The sequence below is a fragment of the Nicotiana tomentosiformis genome, chromosome 4 (genome assembly GCF_000390325.3).
Source record: "Nicotiana tomentosiformis chromosome 4, ASM39032v3, whole genome shotgun sequence".
NCBI lineage: Eukaryota > Viridiplantae > Streptophyta > Magnoliopsida > Solanales > Solanaceae > Nicotiana > Nicotiana tomentosiformis.
The window spans coordinates 67,810,145-67,837,969 of NC_090815.1; the positions used below are offsets into that span (position 1 = coordinate 67,810,145).

At 37.1% G+C, this 27,825-nt stretch overlaps 1 protein-coding gene across 3 annotated transcripts in view; it reads left to right on the forward strand.

The window, feature by feature from the left end:
* Nucleotides 1-214: 214 nt before the first annotated feature.
* The window catches only part of LOC104101862 (probable thimet oligopeptidase), a 50,999-nt gene continuing 23,388 nt past the window's right edge, over nt 215-27,825 (forward strand). Inside the window, exons 1-13 of one of the 3 annotated variants that reach the window (XM_009609390.4) lie at nt 215-447; nt 530-642; nt 2,184-2,347; nt 3,183-3,273; nt 4,250-4,429; nt 10,614-10,694; nt 24,501-24,578; nt 24,880-24,972; nt 25,298-25,378; nt 25,479-25,641; nt 25,763-25,883; nt 25,977-26,046; nt 26,119-26,226. In XM_009609390.4, coding sequence (XP_009607685.1) covers nt 282-447; nt 530-642; nt 2,184-2,347; nt 3,183-3,273; nt 4,250-4,429; nt 10,614-10,694; nt 24,501-24,578; nt 24,880-24,972; nt 25,298-25,378; nt 25,479-25,641; nt 25,763-25,883; nt 25,977-26,046; nt 26,119-26,226 — 1,509 coding nt within the window. In that variant the 5' untranslated portion in view covers nt 215-281. Of the gene's footprint in view, nt 448-520; nt 643-2,183; nt 2,348-3,182; nt 3,274-4,249; nt 4,430-10,613; nt 10,695-24,500; nt 24,579-24,879; nt 24,973-25,297; nt 25,379-25,478; nt 25,642-25,762; nt 25,884-25,976; nt 26,047-26,118; nt 26,227-27,825 lie in introns of all 3 variants that reach the window. The other 2 variants (XM_009609389.4, XM_009609392.4) reach the window with 2 other exon arrangements.

Below are 27,825 nucleotides of genomic sequence, written 5' to 3' on the forward strand. Positions count from 1 at the left end.
TTGAAATTTTGATAAAGTGTCTGGGAAAGAAAAGAGATAGAGAAAGGGTAAAATCATCTTTTCGTATTAATTTTAATAGAGTAGTGACTATTGGATAAAAACTAAATAATACGTTAAAAAGTGGCTACAACACGCCATTTCTACTCCAATAGCAGGCCCAATAAAATAAAGCCCGTTAAAAAAGGTCAACACCTCAGTCCAGCCTAAAAACTCACAAAATTTCCCTCCCATTTGCCGTTTGGTGAGGAAAATCAAGAATACTAATACTTGAGGGGATTTGGATGTTAGCAGCTCTCTTTGTAAGTAGAAGTAGAGTTGAAAAAATGGGTAAGCAGCAGAAGAGAGACAGAAGCAATCTCATTGCTTTGACGGGAGCCGCTGCTCTTCTCGCTATTGCTGTCAACTTTGCTATCTCCGCCATCAACAACAAACATCGCAAGAAAAAAGGTTCCCTTTGCTTACACATCAATTTTTTTGTTTATTCCTATAACAAATGAAACCTTTTTTTGTTGAATTGCAGAGATTCCAGGTTCAAATGTTCGAGTCAATCTAACTGCTTCTCAAATTCTGAAATTAGCCGAAAGCATAATTAAGAAATCGAAGCAAGTTCATGATGCTGTTGCATCAGTTCCACTTGACAAGGTATTTATTGTGTTTAATTATGTCTAGTTAGAGTGTGGATTGTCCATTTAATTCTAATATATATTTTGGCCATATTATCTTTCTTGCCTAGCTGTACTAAGGCGACTATCCTTTTGCCCTGAAATTGAAAAGTCCCCTTTTGCACTAAACAAACTTATCGGGCACAAAATGTGTGGACTCCGTATTGTAATGATTCTCAAGTTTGAGGTCCTCATGCGGATGGTTGAACTATAAGATTAATAACCTGAAGATCCACTCGAATCTTTGCTGCAACACTTAGTATGAGTCCTTCTACTCCAACTTCGATGGGTAGGTTTACCCAGCATGTGTTTGTGGGTTGTAGCAAACGGTGCAGTGCATTACTCGAGGAGCATGTAAGCTTGTCAGTAACCAATGTCATGCAAAATGGTTCTCAACTTTGAGGAGTAGGTTGAATTTCTAGTCCGGTTCTGGGACTTGTTGAATTGATGTTCAAAATTCTAGGAGGGCATGCAGGAGGACGTCATTCACTAGAAATATTTAGGGGAAATACAGCATCCAAAGTTATGTGACAATAGCTCCTCTTTTCCCCTTGTTTCTATGACTGTAACTGAATTCTATGCCACAGCGTGTAGCTGCATTTGTATTCTTTAAATCTTGTAGGCAACTCATTTCTTGTGTCTATATTTTACAAGAGGCTTTCTATGTTGTGACTGTTGCTTCAAGGGGAATCATCAATTGTCTAGGCTTCTACCATCTCGGTTGCTAGAGACCTATTCACTAACTCTCTGGCCACTCTATTTGTTGTGTAATCAACGAGCTTAAGTGTAATCCATGAACTTATAAAACATTCTCTATAGGGAACTCAAGAGGCTTCTGTTTTTTGACCGCTGCTTTGAGGAGAATCTCTAGGATGGCGAAGAACTATCCACTCTTTGACAATACCATTTGTTGTGAAATCCATGAACTTATCAAACATTTATTGAATGAAACTCTCATATTCAGGGAAATGTATATAACTGATACAAAAATGCAGTATACAATCCACGGATTGCTGTAGCTCAGTCATGTTAGTGCAACAACAAAACTGCAACTTAGGCAAACGGCAATCACTTGCTAGAATTGATGGAATTTTAGTTGATTATAGTTATGTGGCCAGTTGCTGAAAGCCTTAGCCAGACCATCATTTCTTATACATTGATAGAGGATTAAGTGGCAAATCTTTACTATGCCCAAGTGCCGAAGTACTTAAGTATGGTACCCTATGTTTCATTCTGCTAAAAAATTTCTTAATAGTTGTTGAGTTCAAGTTCATCATGTGAAGAGAGAAGTGTCTCAATTAGCTGACTATTAGGCTAACTTCGGTGTTAAGTTGCAGTCTAGCAGACGAAAACTAGTATTTAACTCTCTGATTATTTTCTTGGAGTCAATCAGGGGTTTGTGTTTGTTGGGAACTTATCAAATATTACTATTTTAGAACTTTCTTCTGCATTAAGTCTTGTGCTTTAATCTGATATGCCGTTCTCAAGATATTGCTGATATTTCTATTTCTAAATTTGTAGGTTGCCTATGTAAATGTGATATTGCCATTAGCAGAGTTAGAGGCACAGCAGTTCCCGTTGATACAGTCATGTGTCTTTCCTAAATGGTTATCAGCTTTTGAGGATGTACGCAAAGCTAGTGCTGAAGCAGATAGAAAAATAGATGCTCACATTTCAATGTGCAGGTTCTTCCATTACAAAGTTTCAACCCTTCTATTTCATTTTGCAAATTTTTAATTGCAAATTCCTCTTCTGCTTCTTGGTATCTCGAAGTAGGAAAGAAGATCTTGGTTCCGAGTTTGATCTGCTGGAATGGAACAATTTTTCATTAGGAAGTAGTGGTAGTAATTTATTGAAATCAACTAGCATGAAACAAAATTATTAGGAACCATCAACCATGTTTCCTCTTAACCTTTCAAATAACAATCATATCGTCCTTGGATTCTCCTGGTCATAAAGCGAACTTGATAAATGTTGGTATGTCATTAAAAATCTCAAAATTTCCAACTTCCACTGTCCTCAAACTACCGTTAATCCTCTATTTTGTTGTTTTACTTTTTAGCTATGACTGGTTCTTTGCTTGAATGACGGTTTTTTTTCATTAACACCTTTATACAAAATCATATTTGGTGGCTTCTAGTATATAATAGATGCAAAAGACATTGGTAGAAATACATTTTTCCAAAATTAAAATCATACAAGTCCGATGTGTGTTTTGTATGTCCCAAAGCTTATTGACTTGCCTAGAAAACTACAGTAGAGGCCCTTCAACAACTCTTCAGGGAACGTTCTTATCTAGGATGCCCAACCTGCAATGCGGTGTTCCATTTCTAAACTCCCATCAGTAAACACAAGTATGTCTGTAGCTTACATCGGGCAACTATTTGATGGTGAGAAATCATAAGTAAAATTTAGTTGTGCATTAAGCTTAAAATTTACGGACTACTTCTGTATCAAAACTTTCCTAGAAGCACTTGCTAATTAACTATCCCATCTTTTCTTTATTTTGTATGAGTTCAGGAAGCGTGAGGACATATACAGAGTTGTCAAAGCTTTAACAGTAACAGGGGATGGATTGAGTACTGATGCTAAAAACTTTACCCACTTCCTGGTATGGGGCATGAGCTGATTTCTTGCCTTATTTGATTTTCAAAGTGCACTGGTTTTTGATCACTCATGAGTTAAGCACTCTTGCCGCATTCACTCAACCTTTTGGTGGCTTACATTTCTGGATCGTTACTGTGCTTTCATTCTAGTTGAGGTATCCAAGGCTAATAATTTTTAAAATTGCTGTATAGGTTTCCCAAAGGTACATAAACTGTTCACTTTGTCGAGGCTGAGAAATGTCAAATGTGTCTGAGTAGTCAGAGCTACCTTTCCTGGGTAGTGAAACCTTCACTCGTGTGCAATTAATAGAGAACTAGTTACTCATGCCACATCTGGACTATACATGGAGATTACACAAGTTTTGCTGGATAAACGTTTTACTTCTCTTTATCTGCAAGGACAGAAATTGTAACTCTTTTTGTTGGTACTAGTTTTTGATTGAAGGTTAATTGGAAAAGCACATAACTTTATGTTTCTTCATATTATTGTTTCTTCATATTATTGATCATGTGACAAGAGTGGGTTGCTCTAGTGGTGAGTATCCTCCACTTCCAACCAAGAGGTTGTGAGTTCGAGTCACCCCAAGAGCAAGGTGGGGAGTTCTTGGAGGGGAGGGAGCCGAGGGTCTATCGGAAACAGCCTCTCTACCTCAGGGTAGGGGTAAAGTCTGCGTACACACTACCCTCTCCAGACCCCATTAGTGGAGTTATACCGGGTTGTTGTTGTTGTTATATTATTGATCATCTGTGCTTATATGCAGTTGAATTTCTTCATTCTTATAAGATGTATGATATTTCAAGTGTTAAAAGGTCTCATTTCCCAGGATCTCTCTTTCTTATGCCTCTGCGTAAACTTCCAAAAGAGCCCTTCTCTCTACGCAATCATTCAAATTTTGGATTTTCTCAATTGAGGTTGCGATTTTTATTTGAAGATATCCGCTATTTCTTTTCAGTTTTTAATTGGTTAAGATTCAGTGACAGGTTCGAGAATTTGAAAGGAATGGCGTGAATCTGACCTTATCTAAGAAAGAGGAGTTGCAGCGTTTAACTGCAAATATTGATGAGCTAAGCATGCAATACATTCGTAATTTGGATGATGATTGTAGTTTTCTACTTTTCACTGACATGGAGCTAGAAGGGTTGCCCCCTGAGTTTCTCAAGGTAAGATGTAAGACATTAGTCTTCACATCCATCTCCCATCTGTTACTCAATTTACTAATCTTCACGCACAGTGGAAATCTATTTCCTCCTTTTTCTGTCTTTTCAATATCAATATTTTCTGTTACTTTAGGATGAAGTTGCAGGGAAATCGACTCATATTGGGATGTGGAAGTTTTGTGCTCAGACAAAAATTGATTATGAAGCTCCTGTCTATTATCTTCTCAAAAAAAAGAAAAAAAGAAGAAGATAATCAATGCCATCATGTAGTAGTATATATGTATAGGTTGACCATGGCAGGCTTGAGGAAGGGCAGGGGTAGGCCAAAGAAGTATTGGGGAGAGGTGATTAGGCACGACATGTCATTGCTTCACCTTACCGAGGACATGACTCACGATAGGAAAGTGTGGAGGTCGAGGATTAAGGTGGTAGGTTGACAGGTAGTTGTGAGTTTCTTCTAGGTTTACCAATAGTACTAGTACTATTCTTGTATTCTCTTATTCCTGGTTCTTTATTACTTGTTATTGTTAGTTTACAGCTATGTAAATAGTGTAGTCTTGTCCCACATTGGAATAGGAGTAGTATGTCCTTGTATAGTATAGCTATAAATAAGGATCTCTTGTATTGTATTGAATATCTAATATCAATAATCGGTGTCATTAATATTTTGGCACAAACATGCCATTGCGTCCAATACTTGCTCCAAATATGCCCTTATTTTAAACGGTCCCATATGGAGAGTATATTTGGTCCCAGACGCATACTTTGAGGGCATATTTGGCCCATTAAAGTTCTTAAGCTTTTATGTTAGTGAGTTATCTTGTTTTGTTCATAACAATGTAATGGAAGTTTGTAATGATAAAATCTCCCTCAAATCGATTGGTTCCCTTCTATAAATCTGAAATACGAACAAGGAGAAAGTAAAACGTAGAAAACCCTAAACCATTTTGTTGGAAGAGAAACCTATACAGAGGCCGGCCAATTTGTAAGGTTTCTCTTCCAATAAATGGTTTAGGTTTTTTGTACACTTTACTTCTCTTTGTTTCAAAATCATGCTTCTCTTTGTTCCTAAGCAAAGTGTATCGTGTTTTGTTTGTATGGAGAGAGTAAGTAATTTATTTTTTTCTATTGAGTTGAGATTCGACACATATGATTATTGCAGTTAATTCATTTATTGCCTATGGTGGCTAGACTTGTCTATTGTATTAGTTTTTATTGTTGTGATGCCGAGAGTGGCTATTTAGTGGTGTTTTGAGGCATATGAGGCCGTGGAGAAATTTATTGATATAGGTCTTCCAACAAATGGGGTACGTTTTTCTATACTTTGCTTCTCTTTATTCATATTTAAGATTTACTTAAGAAAATCAATCCATTTGAGGGGGATTTATCATTACAAACTTTCATTACATTGGCATGAACCAAACAAGATAACTCAATACTATAAAAGCTTAAAAAATTGAATGAGCCAAATTTACCCGCAAAGTATGCGCGTGGGGACCAAATATGCCCTCCATATGGGGCCGTTTAAAATAAGGATATATTTAGAGCAAGTATTGGTCGGCAGGGCACATTTGTGCCAAAGTATTTAACGACGGACAAAGCCGCTCAATTTCGCATAGTTCAAGGGCATATTTGGACCTTTTCCAATTAGGAAAATATGCACATCACTGCTGAAATGATCCTCTGAAATAAGAGTGTCGTAGGACGGTCACCGGAAAGAAGAAAGAATACTATAACAATGAAAAAGAAACTTTGGCCAGATGAAATGAGTTTCTTCTGCCAGTAGGAGGAAACTACTTAGATCTATACCAAGATCGTGAGACTTTGATACCATTTGAGAAACAAGAGAAGATGTGAAATATATTGATTACTTGATGGTTTTAGGAGTACCAGACACACCTACTTATATGTGTCATCCACGATGCACGTTGTTATATTTCCTATGTGGGATAGTGTCTTGCTTAAGAACTTGTCACTTCTAATAGCAATTTCTGACAAGTTCTAACACCGACACATAACATTCTAATAATCTTTTAGCGAAATTCTTCAGGAAATGCATTTCAAAGTGTCTTAGAGTTAAGTGCTTATGTTGGCTGTTGAAGTTTCAATAATATTCCCTTCAAAGAGCATTTTACTTGACTAGTCTCTAGAGTACAGGCGTTGCGCGTGTACCTCATCTCAATGAGTAATTCTTTTTAAAAAAATCATATAAAAAATATATTAAAAAATGTGTTTAACTTACAAAAAATGTAAGTTCCTGAAATTGATGAATTTCTATCTTATATAGCTAACTCAATAAATGGAAGAAAATATATCCCATAGAAGTCCTCAATCATCATGCAATATATTCAATTTCACAAGCTATCATGCTTCCTCTTTAGTTTCAGCAAAAACAAATGGCTCGAAAATTTTAGAGTTTCTTAGAAAATATTTTCAGAAAATTATTCTCAAGTTCATTCGAGACGACACAAACAGGGTTAGCTATACTTTTTATTATAATTTTTTAAAGATTTGTCAAAAAACACAAATTGAAAGAATCTTTTGATCTTTTAGAGATTTGGAAATGAAGAGGTTGGCCCTATGACTACAACAACAACAACATACCCAGTGTAATCTCACAAGTGGGGTCTGGGGAGTCTAGTGTGTATTACCTTAACCTTACCTTGAGCAGATAGAAAGGCTCTTTCTGATTGACCCTCGGCTCAAGGAAAGCAAAATCACATCAGTTTAAAAAGAAATACAATAGCAAAGAAGACATGAAAAAAGAAGCAGTAACAACAACAAGATAATAAGAACTATTTCTGGATTTTGTCTACTCCTTAGTTGTCCTGTAAGTTTTTCTGCATATGAGCAGACAATACCTTTATGTTGTAATTTTTGCTATGCATCTTCTTGATGCCATTTAATGAAATTCCCTTCATAAAAAAAAAAAACAAGATAATAAAAAGACCAAAGCAGAAGATGCATCAGGTAGTAATAGAAATCTAAAAATAAGGAAATACGAGAATAAAACTAGTGCTACCGATAAGGAAAGGAAATACGCTCGACTACCTACTAACCTTTTACTCTAATTCTCGACCTCTACACTCTCCTATTAGGGGTTATATCCTCGATAAGCTGAAGATGTGCCATCTCCTGCCTAATTACCTCTCTCTAATACTTCTTTGGCTTATTTCTACCTCTCTTTAGACCCACCATAATCAACCTCTCACATCTCTTCAATGGGGCATCCGTGCATCTCTTCTTCACGTGCCCGAACCATCTCAGCCTCGCTTCCCGTATTTTGTCCACCACGGAGGCTACTTCCACCTTATCCCGAATATCTTCATTCCTAATCTTATCTTTCCTAGTATGCCTACACATCAATCTTAGCATTCTCAGTTCCGCTAATTTTATCTTCTGGACATGAGAGTTTTTGACTGGCCAACACTACGCTCCATACAACATAATCGGTTTAACCACCACTCTGTAGAACTTACCTTTAAGTCTTGCTGGCACATTCTTATCGCACAAGACACCGAATGCGAGCCTCCATTTTATCTACGCCGCTTCAATAAGACGTGTGAACATCAAGTATGTTAAAGAAGGTTTATGGGCTCCTAAGGCAGTTAATATGCCATATGGATTAGCTGTTTGGAGGCAAATTTCCAATTTCTGAATGGAATTTAATAAGCATATTAGATTGGAAGTCGGTGATGGTAAGAGGATGAGGCTATGGAAAAATAATTGGGATGAATCTGGGATTTTTTAGGATCAGTTTCCAAGTTTATTTTGTGTTGCTGGTAATCCGAATGCTAGCGGATGTGTTCCCTGAGGAAGGCTGGGATTTTCAGTTTAGAAGGAATCCCTTTGGAAGAGAAATGCAGGAAATTGATTTATTCATTCAGAAGATGCCAAAGTTTTGGTCACACATGGAAAGAAAATAAACTACTCTGGAAGGCAAGTAGTAATGACATTTTCTCAGTAAGTTCATGTTATAAAATTCTTAACGCACAACAGCAGGGACAATCTAGGAAATGGCCTTGGAAGATGATTTGGAAGACTGCAGTGCGCATGCTTGGGCTGGCTCGTGACACATGAGGCTTGTCTAACACAAGAAACTTTGAAGAGGAAGGGCTGGATATTATGTACGAGATGCTATCTCTGTGAAGACTGTGGTGAATCTATGGAGCACTTATTTTACAATGCAAGTTTACCTGGTAGATTTGGTCTATGTTTCTGGCTGTCTTTGGAATAGAATGGGTTATCCCTGGGAAATTCAGAGAAGTACTTGAATGATGGGAAGCAACTTACCCAGGTGGCTTATTGAAGAAAATCTGGATGTATAGACTATTTGGGAAGAAAGAAACAAAAGAAGTTTTTGAAGACACGAAGAAACAAATTCAGATTGTAAAATTCAATTGCCTGTATTATTTGTATTCCTGGAAGGATGGGAAAACTATTTTTAATTTGCATGATGTGCTAGACTTGCTAGAACATTTAGGAATTTGATGTATTCAAGTCTAGCTTACTTTTTTTGTAATTCCCAGTATCAACTTGATGCTGTTTTTTAATTAAATCTTACCTTATCACAACAATAACAACAACAATTCAGTGGAATCCCACAAGTGGGGTCTGGGGAGGGTAATGTGTACGCAGACCTTACCCCTACCCTGGAGGTAGAGAGGCTGTTTCCGAAAGACCCTCGGCTCAAGAGGCTTCCATGAAAAGGGCTGTTTTTTTTTTTTTTTGTGAATAGAGGAAAATCAACAGCAGAACAGAGAGGGGCAATCACCTTTTAAAGAAAATCCCAAACTCTCAGTTTTGCTTTATTTCTTTTTGGGCTGATAACTTGTAGCAGAAAGTAGCACATGTCACATATCAAAAAAAAAAAAACGACGTGCGACATCATTATCAATCTCCCCATTACCTTGGATTACAGACCCTAGATACTTGAAACTTCCTCTCGTGGGGATGACTTGGGTATAAGTCTCACTTCCATGTCCACCTCATGGGTTACTCACTGAACTTACACTCCAATTATTCTGTTTTACTCCTGCTCAACCTGAAACATTTAGACGCCAGGATTTGTCTCCAAACCTTCAGCCTAGCATTAACTTCGCCTCTCGTCTCGTCAATCAACAATATTCATCAGCAAATAACATGCACCATGGCACCTCCCCTTCAATGTGACGCGTTGGTTCATCCATCGCCAAGGCAAATTGGCCCTATGAGTCATGGAAAAATGATAAAGGACAATATAAAGTGTCAAAATAACTAATGTTGAGTTAATATTTTACAATAAATAAAGAAAAAATAATTAATGAAATATTTTATTTTTATTTCTTCAAGTTAGCGCTGTTACCAAATCTGAGTCTTACTACCGTACTAGAATTGGATTTGGAAAATAACTTTATTTATATGATGAATTTTGAAAATAATAGAATTGGATTCTGTTTCTAATATAGTATTTTAAAGATTTCATTATTTGTTCTTAATATTAAAGAAACTAATTTATTTTTTGTGATTCAAATTGTTAATATTTAACTGTAATAATTATTTTATCAACTAAGTGTTCTCTTTTTAAAGGCTAAAAAAATGATGATTGTGTCTTACGGTTCTTGTGTTGTAGATAGGAAAACAGACATGTAAAAGTGGATGCTTTATTTCATATTTACCTGTGTTAAATAGTCAATATTGTTAATTATTCCTTTGGATTATGTTCATTAATCTTATTATTATGACAAATATGAATGTGTCTTTATTTTAGGATTCTTATATTACATATATTGCTATAAACTTTATATATGCTTCTTTACTTAATCATATAAGTATCATTTAATGACTATTCCATCGTTCAATTTGGTTTATATATGTAAGATAAGTTGCATAATTTTAGTGTTCTTTTTTATGTGTTTATTCGAATTGAAGTGGTAAAATTTGAATCGATTTTAAAGTTTTGAATATTATGACTTCTTACATAGTTCAAATAAAGAAGAGTTTAATAAACAAAACTTAATTGATTTTAAAATTCTAAAAATTAGAAAAATAATTAAATCACTATTTTGTCTAGTGTGAAATCTATTTTTAAAGGGTAAAATAGGCGAACGACATTTCGCTAATGGCCTTCGTGCTTTTAATATAGTATAGATTAAAAAACCTTCAAACAACATTTTCTGACACTCTCCTCGTTGTTGAATTCATGCAGAGCTTAGAAAAATCTAAAGATGGTAAAAGAAAAATCATTTTGAAGAGCCATCAGATTTTACCAGTGCTAGAGCTTTGCAAGGTGAGTTAAGCAGAGATTATGACATATGCATGCATCTTTTGCTGAAAAGCAGTTTTCTGTTACAGAACTATTTATGTCATTGCTCCTAAATCCTTCTGGGTGTTTGCCTTTTTAGACTTTACTATATTTGTTGATTGTTTGGGACCAAGGAGGAACTCATGCGATGCTAATTGATGCATTGTTTCCATTAGTTTCCATATATTAAACTGCAACTTCTCTTTTTGTGCATCACCAGTTGAATTGTTTGCTTGTTATCTGAACATAGCTGGTTCGTCTAGTTGAACCTAAGGAGCTTCAGTATTTGTTTAACATTAAATGCTGGTGACATTTTTTTATGAGAACTTCTTTCTAATAGATGATAGTTAATGTAAAACGAATATATGATTTTATTTCAGAATTTTGGGAAGTGTTCTTAAAAGCAGCCCATTCCTATCAACTAACTCACATTGCTAAGTACCAATATTATATGGCTACTTTGGTGGAACACTACACATGCGTGGATATTGTGGACTATATGGCTTGAGAGAAATAAAAGATGCTTTGAAGATACTGCTAATTTGATTTTCAAGATTAAGGCTAATTTTGTTTTGTTTTCGGTGTAGAATGAAACATGTAAATGTATATATTACATGCATACTATGTACACTGGCATCCCTGCTGCACTACCTCGTCAGGAGCATCCATAATAATATCTGCTGCTTAGTCAAAGTAGGTCTTAATCAGATATGTGCCAATCTGCCACCCTTTTAACGAATTGGCAATGGGGTGAAAGCCGGTCAAATGCTTCATCTCATCTCGCCACCTAGGTACCCCACAACCCCTCCCAACAGTGTGGACTGTGGACTTCTACAGGAAGCCTTTAAATTAGCTCAATGTCTTGTAGTGTGGTGGCTGCCTAGAATGTATGTCTCTGGGTGCCGACGCTTTAAAAGCACCATGATCAACCGTCAATCAAATTGTATACGGCCAACAGCGTACATCACACAGAACCTAGATTTGTATAAGTACTGTATGACTCGACTGTATAGAGGAGGGGCACAAACATGACACTATAACTTCCCATCCATACGTCGTGGATGAACTGGATTTGTTTCTCTATGCCTATCCCAAACATCACACTGGCTATGTCTAGACTAGAGGGTCAACACGGGATAGTCTATAGGACAAGGGTGAATACGCGAAGGATCCATGAGTCAGTTCACTTCTATCTGGATAAGCAAAGTAAAAAATGAATTTAAATACTACCTTACAAACAAGTACAACTAAACAGTTGCAAAACCAGAACGCGACATGAATCATATATGATGTGAGCGAGTCCATGGGCGGAGCTAGGGGCGGAAGAGGATTTCATCCAAACCCCCTTCGCCGGAAAATTACACTGTATATAAGGTCAAATTTATTTATGTTGTATATATATTATATATTGAGTCCCCTTGATATAAACCAAATGTTCAACTTAGTGGTTAAGGGGGTTCAGATTCTCCATGAGGGTGGCAGGTTCGGCAGGTTCGATTTCCACACACTTCAGAATTATTTTCTACAGCTTTGAACCCCATCTTATTTCCCTCCAAACAGACCCACATTCTTACTAATTCCCAGGTGATCCACTTAAGTGCAGATGCTGATCTAACCATTTCTTGAGAGATCTTCTAGAAAAAATCTGAAGGGGAGCCGTGGCGTAACTGGTAAAGTTGCTGCCATGTGACCAGGAGGTCACGGCTTCGAACCGTGGAAACAGCCTCTTGCCGAGATGCAGGGTAAGGCTGCGTACGATAGACCCTTGTGGTCCGGCCCTTCCCCGCACCCCGCGTATAGCTGGAGCTTAGTGCACCGAGTTACCCTTTTTATCCTCTAGAAAAATCACTTTAGTTTTCCAAAAGCAGATTCCACTAAATTTCCACTTCAGGAAACCTAAAGCAGATCCTGCTACTACAAATACAATCCCTTGACATTCTGATGAGAAGCATGAAGTAAACCTGCTCGAACAACTTCAAACCAGTTCTTGTCACACCATATGATGATGATCTTGGAACATCATCATCAGGGACAAGTAACAAATATAAAAGTAAGACACATGACTTTGATAACATGTCTCTGCAAGTGTTGGAGGGTTATGCTATAAATCAAGCCAAGGAGACCATGAGTTCCTTGAATAACCGTTTGAAAATAGCTGAGGATATTAGAGAGGAAGGCGCTAAGACCCTCGATACCTTGCATAAGCAAAGCGAGCAAATTCATCATACTCACATGATGGCTATTGAACAATCTTGGTGATATGTTCTCTATGCATTGGAGCCAAAGAAGAGCCATGATATAAAAGGGCCTCCAACTTCAAAAGACGTACCTATAGAGGGAAAGAAAGTAGTGCAAATCAAAGGGGAAAAATAGGTTTATCTAATGGTAAGAAAGGAAAGTCAGCCTCCAACACTAGTATTTTAATTTTTTCTTTTTGAAAAAAACATTACTTCAAACAATGTAGAACTGCACTAGTTTTGATCTAACGTAACGATAGTTTAAATTATATTTAGATTTAATTTTTTTTGATGAACCCGTTTGGTAAATTTTTTTTACTGTTTACCTCCTTAAAATGTTGAATCCCCTTGCTTAAAATTCTAGATCCATCACTTAATGTACAACTCATCCATGACGTATCATTTGTCACGCGCTTGCTGCATGTATTGTCAACCTTTTAAAGATAACTCTTACAAGCTGACATTTTTTCACATGCATGAACTTGTTTTGTCACATCATTTTTGATGGTTAACTAAAGTGACATTTGGTTGGAGTAGTGGAGAAAATAATCTCCACTTAAAATCCAACTTTGTTTATACTAGTGTTGTGAAGAGCGTGAAGCGAGGAAAAGCGACAAGCCCCTTTTCGCTTAAAGCGAGAAGCGAAGCGCTCACTTTTTTGAAGTGAAGCGGAATTTAAAAAAAAAATCTATATATAATAAAAGGAGAGGCAAAAGCACATTATTAAGACAAGTGGCATAACCACAAAAAGCTTAGTGGCATTATTAAGACAAAATAAACTACCTTTTTAACTAAAAAAAACCTTTTTAAATTTTGAATTAATTGGTTACTCTATTTGAATTAAAATAAATACTGCATAGACAACACATGTAACTGTAAGAAAAAATGGGCAGCATTTCAATCTTTTTATCACTGAAACAGTGCAACAAAATGAAGAAGAAGAAGAGTAGAAGAATGAGAAAGAAGAACTAAAGGGAAAAAATAATTTCGCCAGCATTTCGCCAGCATTTCGCTGCTATTTGGATGCTGAAACAGTGAAAGAAAAAGAAGAACAAGAAGAAGACGAAGGAGGAGGAGGAGGAGGAGGAGGAGGAAGAAGAAATCACATACATGGGACCAAACTTGATGATCTTGAAGTTGAAAAGTGTAGAAAACTTAAACCCTAGGCTGCCTCTTTCTTTCTCTGTTGCTGTTGCTCGATGGTTTTTTAAAAAAAGACAGCTTTTTAAATTAAATACGTTGGCAGCCCAGTTATAAAGAGAAGTGCTCGCTTCGTACGCTTCGCATCGCTTCATCGCTTCTCGCTTTTTCAGGAGAAGCGAGCGCTTTTGTAAATCTGCTACGCTTCAGCTAACAGAAGCGCCTGATACCTCGCCTCGCTTCGCTTCTCGCTTTAAGCGAGGAAGCGCTCGCTTTTTACAACCCTGGTTTATACAATGTTTGGCTTGGTTTTTCTTTTCCATGTAAAACATAACATAGTTCATTATAGAGTTTGGTTTCAAATGTTCTTTTCCGCATATCCAATACCTGTATAAGTTATGCGAAAATTTATTTATTATTTATGCGGGATAATATAGAATATGAATGCGGGAATTAGTAATACATTGGATTAGAACAACTGAATGACAAAAATATGTCTTCATGTGGTAACCAATCTTTTATTGTATTAAAAAATACAAGCATATTTTAAAATGTAAATTGTATAATAATCTTTAATACAACAAACTAAATATTCAATAACAAATAACAATCCATGTATTATGATCCTTGCATTACCAATTCCCGCATTGCACTCTTTGCATTACAATCCTTACATTACTGATCCCTGCATAATTTGCTTCTAAACCAAACGATCCCTAAGGGAATAAACTTGATTAAAATGAGAGTCCGATGAAACTAAACTATTCCAATTTAAAGGCTAGCCTAAAGTTTTAGAAGCATGCCTCTTAGATCATTCGACTTCAAGGGTGTCTACTTAAAATGCCAAAAAGTGAAAAGGCAAATTTCTCGTGCTAAAAATCCCGTTGTTGTTCATAGAACCTTACCTCGAACAAAAATGTTGGGTAAATATACTGCTTTAAATGGTTAACAATGTATGGGTTTCTCAGAGAATTAAAGAGTAAACCCATATTCCTCTAGGAACTACTTGAGGAAATAGGCCATATTATAATCGAATACCATTACTCAAATGGGTCAAAACATGTGGAGAGCAACTGAAGTGGGTAGAGTTCACTAAGAAATATGACTTTACTATTATGCCATTGGCACAATATACGTATGGAAAAAAATATTTAAACAGTTTTACTTACTAAAAGACATAAGATCTTTCGAAGGGGCGAAGATGACTACTGGAATATGTTGGAAGGTGATCCACTACATCTTTGTCCAAATTGTCATGTGTACCCAATTATCGAGGAATGGCAAGGGCTCTAGAAGTTTCTTGCACAGTGCTGGTACAAGGGATATAAGTCGTTTGTTATGAAGATATGCCTCTAAGTAGTTTCATTATGGATAGTCAAAAACTAAATGATAATGGACTCTCGTTGGGGCTTAATGCCGATAAGCTTGAAAAGGATGTTGCACTTATTGAATTTGATGACGAAGCTGCGTAATTCAGCAATAGCAATGATTCTTAGGTTATAGCAATTTCATTATGACTTAATTTCTTAATGTGGTTATTTTTTTTGGGTAAGTCCCGCGATAGTGATTATTTTCAGTGGAAGAAAAGAGTATAAAATTATCGAATTATTGTTAGATATTGAAAATGAGGCTGGAGGGGTTGATGGAGAAGGTACTAATGACGTGGGAGGACGAGGAAAGAGGGCAAAATGGCACGATAAGGGGATGGATGCTAAGTGGTATTCCATCGAATGAATAGGGAGAGGGGAAAAAGTAGGGGGGAGGTGGAATACGGGGGTTAGAGTAAAAATGTGGACTATGGATGTTAAGATCATTGGTTGGAATATGAGGGGATGAATGACCCAAACAAAAGAACCATCATCGAAGCTGGGATGAGGGAATATGGGTTGATCTTGTTTGTTTTCAAGAAAGCAAAATGGAGTATGCCAAATAGTATTGTAAGAAGTGTGTGGGAAGCAAGTTGGGTGAAACACGATTCTATTGGCTTGGGGAAGAGCCGGTGGGATACTTTTATTATGAGATAAGAGAAAATTAGAGTCTAGGGAGGTAAGGAAAGGAGATCATTTACTAGCTGCAAAACTCCGAACTTGTGGGAAAGGCATGGAGTGGGTTTTTTGGAGTGCATGGTCCACTGAGTGAGGGGTCGAAGGTGGCAATTTGGGAAGAGTTGTCAAATGTTATGTGGGTGTGGGATATTCTATTGATGTCAGGAAGGGTCTTTAATAAAATTTGATTCCTTGAGGAAAGGGCAGGGTGCAAGGTGATATCTAGGGCAATGAAGGAGTTCTCGAAGTTTATTGATAACCACTCTTTTATTGTTTTTCCTTTAACAGGTGCTAGATTCATGTGTTCGAGGTCGAAGGAATCATCCTCTAGATCGAGACTCGACAAATTCCTGTTGTCAATCGCTTGGGAGGAGATAACTCGGAATGTTGTTTGGAATTCTTTACCAAGACTGACATCAAACCATTTACCAATCATGTTGGATGGTAGGAGAAACATGATCACAAGAGTTAGAGTTGAGAATATGTGGTTGGGCAATAGATTTTGGGGTTAGTGTGGTTGGTTAGTGGAATAGGTATGAAGTGGTGGGGAGCCTATCATTCTGACTTGCAAAGAAGTTGAAGTTGCTTAAAAAGAGATATTCAGGTGTGGAATAAAGAAATGTTTGGGAGGGTAAAGGTGAAGATGAAAGAGATTATAAATGAGGTGGGGGAGTTAGAAAGGATTGAAGGAGAGGGAGTTGGAGGATAGGAAAAGAGAGAGGAAGGAGTAGTAGAGTGAGCTAGCTTCTTTGGCATTGGCTCAAGAAACTAGTTGGAGACAAAAATCGAGGACCTTATGGCTGGAAGAGGGTATTGCAATACTGAAATTTTCAATTGGCTAGTTGTAGAAAAAAAGGTAGAGAAATTTTAATTAACTCGGACACTCGGTTAAGGTAAATAAAGTAGTGCATAAGGGGGAAAAAAAGGTAGAAGGAGTGATACTAGGATTCTATTAGCAACTATTCATAAAAGAGGTGGATTTAAGGCCAAAATTGGGTGGGGTGAGGCGGTTGGGGTTGGTCTAGAGCTTAATCAAATGGGAGGAGGGAAGGGAGATGAGGCTATGTTTAGAAAGGGCTTTTGGGGAAGAGGAGGTGTACGAGGTGGAGTGTTGTGCAAAGGATAAAGCTCCTGGTCCAGACGGTTTCACTTTGGCGTCCTTCCAGTAGTGTTGGAGTATAGTTAAAGATGAGTTGATGGCATTAAAGCTTTTCAAGAGATAGGAAATTTGAGAAAAGTCTCAAAGTCTTTTTCATTGTCATTCCGAAAAGAGATTGTGCTTCGAGTATTAAGGATTATTGACCTATTAGGCTAGTGGGCAGGATCTATGAAATTATGTCTAAGATGCTTTCAATAGACTAAAGAAGGTTGTAGATGAGATAGTATCTACTTCGTAAAAAACTCTTTTCGGAAGGTAGACAAATTCTAGTGCAACATTAGTGGCAAATTAAGTGGTCGACTCAAGAAGAAAACAATGAGAAACGGATAATTTGTGCAAATTGAATCTTGAGAAGGCATATGATCATGTTAAGTGGAAGTTCCTCGAATTCTCTTTGATTAAGATGTGTTTTGTGTTTAGATGGAAGACGTGGATCAAATTTTGCATCTCAATAGTTAGGTATTCAATTCTTGCAAATCGCAGCCTATGTTGTGCAGACTCTCCAAAATACTGCTGCACCCGTGTCGGATTCTCCAAAAAATACACTGCTTTTGGAGAATCCGACACGCACCCGGCGACATTTTCGGAGAGTTCGAGCAACATAGATGACAACTCATGTGGTTTATTCGGGAGTTCGAGAAGAGTGAGGGAGACCCGTTATCTCCAACGTTATTCATACTTGTGATGGAGGCACTCTGCAAGAGGACAAATATAGTTGTGGCGAGAGGTTACTTGAGAGGTTTCTCTGCAGTAGTTGGAGGCAAAGTTCTGTGAAGGTGTCACATTTACTGTTTGCAGATAGTACATATATATTTTTGTTGATAATCATGATACTTCATCATTTTGTGACGCTTATAGGACTCAGTTAGGGCTTTGAGACAAGTACTGACATAGTTTCAGGTGGTGTCCGGCCTAAGGATTAATATGAGAAATTGTGAGACCGTCCCGATTAGGGAGGTGGAGAATGTTGAAATGTTAGCTCGGATGTTGAGTTACAAGATTGGGGCTCTTCCTACTATCTATGATGGTCTACCGTTCAACCGTTGAGAGCATCTAATAAGGACCAAGTAGCTTGGAACTAGGTGATAGAGATTAGAAAGGAGGCCTTCTGGCTTGTAAAAGAGATACTTATCCAAAGAAGGCAAGGAAGTGTTGATTAAGAGTACATTATCGAGCATCCCTACATATTTCATGTCCTTGTTACACACTCCAGTCTAGTGTCACGCGAAAACAAATTCAACGGGATTTCTTATAGGATTTGTTAAGAGGGGAGAGGAAGTTCCACTTCGTAAATTGCAAGACGGTCATGACACCAAAAAGTTGGGGAGGGCTTGGGATTAAAAATTGAAAGGTTTTTAACAAGGCACTGTTAGGAAAATGGTTATGGAGAGCATGCTTTCTTAGAGAGGTGACTATGGAGAAGTATGGGATCTTGGAAGGGGGATGGAGGACAAATTTTTTTATACTTCCTTACATATGTGGTCTACGGAGGAACATTTGAAGGGATGGGTGTCACGCCCAACCAAGGGGAGCGGAACCGATGCTCAACTGAGGTATCCCAGTCAAGCAAGCCTACTTGGTGGCTACTATCTACCCTTATCCATGAATGATTTGAGAAGTAATGACATGAGATAGCCAACAGAGAAGATAGGAACGTGCAATGCTAATTTTCATTCATTAAAGAATTTCATTGATAGATAACAAAATGATACAAATCCATAGTTTATAAGTGGAAGTAAATGACAAAACAACCATGTAGTTCCCTCCAACATACATGACACACAGTGTGTTGACGGAGCCTCTAGACTAGCATGAGAAAATATGGAAGTGCCAGTGACAAGGCCCCTGCTATACCTCAAAAATAATGTACAAGGATCAATACAACATAAGGCCCCGATGTAGCGTCACCAAATCAGCTGAGAGAAGAGTACGCTCCTATCAAGAATCGATGCCGCCTGCTGAGGTACCACCTGCATCCATTAAAGATGCAGCGTCCCCGGCTATACCTCAAAAATAATGTACAAGGATCAATACAACATAAGGCCCCGATGTAGCGTCACCAAATCAGCTGAGAGAAGGGTACGCTCCTATCAAGAATCGATGCCGCCTGCTGAGGTACCACCTGCATCCATTAAAGATGCAACGTCCCCGGCAAAATGGACGTTAGTACATATGGAATAGTATTAGTATGTAAAACTAAGTACTTTCATATGGAATGAAATGCCAACATAAGGAGAGGGAACATGTAAGTAGTGAGAAAATCATTAGTATTTAAAACGCCAAATTAAAACATGAGAAGAAAGTGTGACATAAGTAAAATCTTGAAATGAGCATTAAAATTTTAGTTGGGAGATCATTAGTTACCGATATAATAACATACAACCACCATGTGGCGGCACGACAGCCGATCTCGACCGGATCGGCTAAGCTGTCTCACCACAATGCCGTGTGGATCGACGTGTCTGTGCTAGCAATACAATACATCATCCCAATATTGGGGCATAATCTCATCATGGTGCGAAAGGGGACTTGTCCCCAATCGACTCCTACACCGGCACGTGTAGTTTTAAGTATAGGCCTTATAACCTACACCTTCTCGGTTACATAACAATACTTCCAAAAACATTTCATCCAAAGCATTTCATAAAAATCTTTTCTTTTCATTTATCCCTTGGGACATACATCATCAATCTTATTTTGGCAAAATGGCCGCATTTCCTCGTCATACTTTCACTCTGCTCGTTTGACATGGCTTATCATAAAATATTAAGGATATTTGAAACATTGGAAAATCATAGCTTCAGATACATCTATACTATATTAAAAGCACGAAGCCGCTTAGCGAAATGTTGTTCACCTTTTTTATCCTTTAAAAATAGGTTTCATGCTACACAAAATTGTAATTAAAGTTAGTTTCCTAATATTTAAGATTTTAAAAGCAACTAAAGTTTTTTGTTATTAAATCTTTCTTTATTGAACTAGGTAGGTAATCATAATATTTAGGACTTTTATTAGAGTTGTATTGAACTACTCCTTTAAGATTCTTTAGAGTTGTATTGAACTACTCCTATAAGATTCTTTATTATGCAAAACGTGAGCTAGCAAAATTTGTGTGAGTCAAACACACAATGATTCAGGAAACATAAATATTCAAAATTGACATTTGATTTTTCTTACTATTGGAAAATCGAATTATCATTGGACAAAGTTATAATTATAGCCAAATTAAAAATTGAAATGAGCTAATATTAAAGAATTTAAATTAATAAATATTAAGTTATTTCTTTTAATGTTGAGAACAAATAATTAAGTCATTGAATTAACATATCAGAAAAGGAATTTAATTTAATTATTTAACAAATTCATCATATAAGAAAAAAATATTTTCCAGATTGACAAAACAATTAAGCTACATGGAATTTATTTTTGTAAGAAGAGTATAGCAAATCGACGGTGAAAGACAAATATAGCAAAATTTTGTTATAACATAAAATTAAGATTTAAATCGACAAAAGTGCAAATTTAAAGCAATAAGGATGAAATAGTAGAATACAAACTATATTATAAATGAGTTGTACTTTATTTCTTTCTCTTTCATGTATTCAGTCCAACAAATGATAATGTCTCGCTATAATATTTATATTAAGTTATTTGTTATAAATTATTAGTTCAATATTAGTCATTTTTTGAACTTTACATTGCCACTATTATATTTTTAGGAGGTATAAGCCAACCTTTTCATTCTCAAATTTCTAAAAGACAGAAATTTTTAATTTTAATTTGTGTTATTTGACAAATCTTTGGAGAATCATGATAAAAGTATTTTATGTTTTGTTTTTAATGTTAGGTCACATAAATATCATTAATTTATATAAATTTTGACATAAGTTCTCATAAATCACAATAAGGCATCTGAAAACTTTTACGTGATAAGATTTCTTCATTTATTGTGCTAGCTAACGAGAACAATATTTTATCATTTAGAAATTTTTTATTAAATTTTATTTATAATTCAAACAAACTGCCAAATATATGTATGTAATTTTTAAAATTTGTGTATTCCTTGATATAGATACACGCGCAAAGCGCTACCTTATGACTAGCAAGTACATAAGAGCTTAAAACACATTGAAACATCTCTAGAAGGAGAACATAGTGATTTCAATTGGAACATAAATTGAATGCAAAAGCATTTGATAAATCAATTATTTGAAACATTTCAAACAAAGGAATGGGAACTTGGACAACCATAGTTAGAGTTTTATGAGGAGTTCATGGAATCCGATTCTATAGAAGGAGTTTAGCCAAACATACCTCAATCGAGCTTTCCTTAGGATCCCTACAACGTTCCACTACTCTTAGCAACTTCAGTCTACATTAACATAGTTCAATTGAACCATTATTAAAGAGGATTCTCATAATTTAGGTCTTTAGGCATCTTATCAAACTTTCAGCGTGCATACTTGTTTACAACTTTCTACAATGGGATTTCTTCATCCCACCACCAACTTCCATATCAACAAATTCATCCACCACCATTCTTAGGCAACCAATAACCTCCATTGGCACATGCATGCCAACCATTCATTCCCAACCCAAGAATCACATCTCCTAATCTTCACATACCCCCAAATCCAAGATTGAAGGCTTATGGCTTCCAATAACCATCCCATAAGCCCCAATACTAAAATCTTACCTATGAATTCGTTATTGAACATTGTATGTGACCTAAGGATGAAGTCTTACCTTGTTAGTAGAAGACCTTGTGTTTTTCCTTCCTTGAATTCCCAAGAATGGCAATAAATTGAAGAGTGGCAAAGCTTGGAGCTTCTCCCTCTCTCTCTAGAGTGTTTCCCTCTCTCAAAATATCAGATTTTCCTTCTAAAATGACCCCTAAAGCCTTTTATTAAAAATAGAGCCAGGTTAGGAATTTTCCAAAAATTCCCCTCTGATGCAGGTCTGCGATCACAGAATAAACATCGAAACGCCTCTGCGGTCCCCGAAATGCACCGCAAAATGGTCCTCCAGATTTGAGTTGGAACTGGACAGGTCTGCGCTGGATCTGCGGTTCGCATAATGGTTCTGCGGTTCGCACATTGGACCGCGAAATCTCCTTCAAGAATTCCCCAGGTGGCCCTACCGATTCCGCGATCGATTTGCAGTCCGCAAAATAGATAGACGGTCCGCATAACGCATCGCGAAATGACCCTCAAAATTCTAGTTTGCTTCTGCCCCAATCCGCGATGATTCTGCGTTCAGCGCAACCGATTCACGGTCCGCATAAATGATCGCAAAATCACCCTCTCATGCCAGATCTTCTACCCACTTCGCGACGCATTGCACAATCCACAAATACGTACTGCGCAACCTTCCGAACATATTAGCTTGACCTTGGCACTATAAAACCTTAAATCCTTGGTGGACTTTTACGGGTCCTTACAATGGGAATAGTTTGACAAAAATATATTCTCTTAGGGGTCATTTGGTTACCGGGATAAGGATACTAATGTTGGGATAGAATATGAGATTGTATTTATCCCACGTTTGATTATGGGTATTAACTAACCGCGGGATAAATTTTATACCAAAATGGTGGGATTTGCTATCCCATATAAAAGGTGGGATAACTAATCCCATGAGATATTCCAGCCCATGAAATACCCTTGTCTATCCCATAATTTAACCAAACGACCCTTTAGGATAGAGGATGGGAGTAGGGTAAGTTTCTGAGGTCACATGTGGTGCGGGAACAATACTTTGAGAGTCACATTTCCAAACACGTATGAAGTTTCATGCCAAAAGAGATGTCAGATTAACGGATACAGAAGCTCCTAGGTGTAGAAGTTCTTTAGTATTTGAGATCTAGGAGTAACTTGCAAGATTTGGAGGTTGCAAAAATTCAACAGTTGGTAGAATTGCTTCTAGGAATGAAGGAGTCAGTTTTCCCACATCTCTCAGTATGGATCCCTAGAATATCGAGAAAGATGTGTTTCTTCACTTGGCTAGCCGTGGTAAGGGGGGGGGGGGATGACTTGGCCTTTAAGAAGTAGGGGAAGAGAAAGATTATATGTTAGTTGGTGTTTCATGTGTGAAATCTTGGGTGAGGATGTGGATCATCTTGTTTTACATTGCGGGGTAGCTTCGGGCTTGTGGTGGAAGATCTTGGGATGGTTTGGACTTCAGTATGTAATGCCATGCATTGTAAAGGAAGTTATGTTTGGTTAGACACTTGAAATCGGAAGAGAAGACACATGCGTGGGATCTGGCTCCTTTAGCACTTATGTTGACAGTTTGGAAGGAGAAAAATAGGAGAGCTTTTGAAGAAGTAGAAAATGATTTTGTACATCTGATAAGTAGCCTCATATCCCTTACCAACTTTTGGTACACCCCATGAGATTTCTATTTGTATAGAAGATCGGGTAACTTTTGTGGGTAACTTTTGTAGAGAACAATATCGTTTTGTAAGATGTTCTATTTTTTGGTATACTTCTTTATACATGGGTGTTTTTTGTGCCCTTTGTTAATACAAAAATTTTATTACTTCGTAAAAAAAAACAAGAAACGTATAACTACTATCAAATACATTAATATAATTATTTTTTTTACTATAAAAGTATCTCTTTTGAAGAAAATATCACATCTGACAACAACAATAACAATACCAGTGTAATCCCACATAGTGGGGTATTGGGAGGGTAGTGTATACGCAAACCTTACCCCTACATTGTGGAGATAGATAGGCTGTTTCTAATAGACCCTCAGCTAGCATAAGCATAACAATAATGAAAAGAAAAAAGGCCAGAAACAACAGTGAGAAGCCATGGAAAAGAAGAATTAATAGCAACAAGATAGTAAGAAGACCGAAATGAAAGAGACAACAGGTAATAATAGAAACCTAAGACCGATAAAATACGAGAGTACGTACTAATGCTACCAGTATGAACAAGGAAACCACTCCCCTATTACTTATCTTGAGCCAAGCTGGGTTTATGTGGTGCTGTTAAATCCTTGCTCAAAATTCAAGTTCCTGACAGAAATAGCTCACCCTGTATTTATTTTTTTATTGCTTCAGTCTCTAATTATCTCTTCAATGTACATCTTGAAATAGGGTCTTATTTTATGCAAAAATGTTACTTCTGAAAGTTCATTGTCTGTCTTCCATGATAACCATCCTAAACATTTGTGATTTAGAAGTTCTTTGTCTTTGAAGGTGGGATCAACCAGAAGAGCTGTTGCTATTTCCTATGGGCGCAGATGTGAGGCCAATGTTACTATCCTTGAAAAGCTGGTATGAAAGCCCAGAAGTTTGCAGTTTCTGAGCATTTGTTTAGAAAAACAAGTTGACATGATACTTGATAGTCTTAGAAGTTCTATTATATTGAGAACTGAATTTACTATGAGCTTTTACTTCGATTGTTTTGGTTGTCTGTGGAGAATATTATTTTCACAGAAAATGCTGATGATTAAGATGAACTTACTGTACGCTTAAGTTCCTGATGGATGCAGATTGACTGACCAATGTACTAATATGCTGCCTTCTCCTCCTATTCAAATTCCAGTTAATATTCATGTTTCTTATACAATTTCAGATTCAGTTGCGGCACAAGCTTGCTAGATTGCTTGGATTTGCAAATTATGCTGACTATGCCACTGATGTTAGAATGGCAAAGTCTTCCTCTAAGGTTGGTGCAAAATTCATTGACGATTGATATTCTTTACAGAACTTGAATAATTTGCCCTCGAGAAGAATACACAACTTCCTTGGCTCCTAGGAATACATGTCTCTCTTTACTCTATTCCGTCATTACCCTTTCTTTCCTTTTAATAGTTCTGACAACTACTATAAACAAGAAGGATCACGCACAAAATGTTAAGAGGTGCTGAATATCTATCATTTCCACTATAGGCAAAGAGGAACAATTTATGTTTTATATATTTGGAATGTTTATTACAAGTTTGCAAAATGAATTTTGGTCTGCTATTTCTCTTGATTTTCAAACTTATTAGGTGTTTGAGTTCTTGGAGAGTCTCTCTGCCAGCTTAAATGATTTAGCCTACAGGGAACTTTCGATGGTTAAAGCATTAAAGGTAACTTCAAATTTCCTGTATGTTGACACTTTAGCTTATGTTTGGTCTGTTTCACCTATATGCTTCACCTCTTGAAGATTCTTGTGTTCTGATAATGTAGAAGAAAGAGGAAGGCGAATGTCCTTTCGGCATGGAGGATCTCCCATACTATGTCAAAAGAGTCAAAGATCAACAATTCCGTATGAATTTTGGAGTAATTAAACAGTACTTCCCTATCAATTTGGTTTTGTCCGGCATCTTCAAAATCTGCCAAGACTTATTTGGTAATCACCCCGAATTGTGTTTGGTGCTGTCTTTGATCCTTTTTCCCTTACTCATAACACAATAATGTAATAATAATAATAATAATAATAATAATAATAATAATAATTTATTTAATATTAGGCTTAGATTTCAAGGAAGTTGAAGGTGCTGAGGTTTGGCATCCAGATGTGCAGCTATTTTCAGCTTCAGATCTAAGTTCTAAAGGACTTGTTGGTTATTTTTACCTAGATCTATACTCCAGGTTATCCCAGCTCGATTATTCTTCTTCAAGTTCAATGTGCTTCCTTTATCAACTTTATGGTAGAATACTGAAAATTCGTTTCAATTTTAACAGAGTCGGTAAATATGCGCATACCTGTGTCATAGCTCTTCAGAATGGTTTACTAAATAATGGTTCAAGACAGGTAACTGCTGGATGTATCACTTGCCTGATTCTAGTTCTTAGATTTTCACTAACGAAATTTCCTCGGATCCAGATTCCTGTGGCGCTACTTGTTTCTCAATTTGAAAAGAAAGTTGATGGTCACCCTGGGTTATTGCAATTCCCTGAAGTGGTGAATCTTTTCCATGAATTTGGTCATGTGGTATGTGACTTTCCTTTCATGCCTAGTGAAAAATTAGAACACTAGTCTGAATTCCAGTTGTCTCTCCTGTCAAGTTATAATACAATTGGAGAGCAATGTTACCTGGCACCTCCCTTCCAATTAAATACTAGTATGTCCTTTTTTCTTAGCCAATCTTGCGATTATTGTTGTCTAATAATTTCAATTTTGAGGAAAAACCTTGTGGGGCACTGGCTAAGAGCCATTCCCAGCTTCGCAACTTGTTAGTCAAGGGGTGCACTGGAATTAATCCAAGTGACTGCCCGTCCTTTGAAAAATGGTTTAGTTCGGGTCGAATCCATGTTGAAATCATTACTGAGCTGCCTTAGTTACATATAAGGATCATCTGCAGCTCGGAAAGTGGTAACAAGAAAAAATTGTCAGATGTGATTAATCGCCTGATCTGAACTTGTTAAAAAATGAAGGCCGTGCTTCAACCAAAGAATTGAAGTATGACGCCATGAAACGTTATTGTTTATATTGGCATGAAGGAGAACTATAGAGCTGTACCTTTGACATTGTCTTGTTAAAGCTTACTGGAAGACTTCGCGAGAGAAATGCTTATCTTATTCTTAATTGTATATGTGTTTGTTGGAGTAAAAAGTATCACGTGTAAAATTGTGATGCCATGAATGAGGGAGGACTGATAGGGGCGGGTCAAAGGAGAATGACTGACAGGATTCTAGGTTAGCAAGCTTCCTAAGAAGAGGTGCATTTGACATCTGTGAGAAGGCACGGGAGAAAATATGTTATTGATATTGGATGATAAATACAATACAAGAGGTCCCTATTTATAGCTATACACTACAAGGAGATATTACTCCTCTTCCAATATGGGACAAGACTACACTATACATATCTGTAAACTAACACTCCCCCTCAAGCCGGTGCATACACATCATATGTACCGAGCTTGTTACACATGTAACTAATACGAGAACCAGTAAGAGACTTAGTGAAAATATCTGCTAGTTGATCATTCGACTTTACAAACTTTGTAACAATATCTCCTGAAAGTATTTTTTCTCTGACAAAGTAACAGTCGATCTCAATGTGTTTAGTCCTCTCATGGAACACCGGATTTGACGCAATATGAAGAGCAGCTTGGTTATCACACTAGTTCTATCTTGCTGATTTCTCCGAACTTTAACTCCTTGAGCAACTGCTTGACCCAAACTAACTCAGACGTCGCCATAGCCATGGCCCGATATTCGGCTTCGGCGCTAGATCGAGCAACTACATTCTGTTTCTTACTCTTCCACGAGACCAAATTACTTCCTACTAGAACACAATATCCAGACGTAGAACGTCTATCAAAAGGTGATCCTGCCCAATCAGCATATGTGTACCCAACAATTTGCTCGTGGCCTCGATTCTCGAATAGTAATCCTTTGCCTGGAGCTGACTTTATATACCGAAGAATATGAACAACTGCATCCCAGTGACCATCACAGGGAGAATCCATAAACTGACTTACAACACTCACTGAAAAAGAAATGTCAGGTCTAATCACTGTGAGGTAATTCAATTTGCCAACCAACCTCCTATATCTCGTAGGGTCTCTAAGAGGCTCCCTCTGTC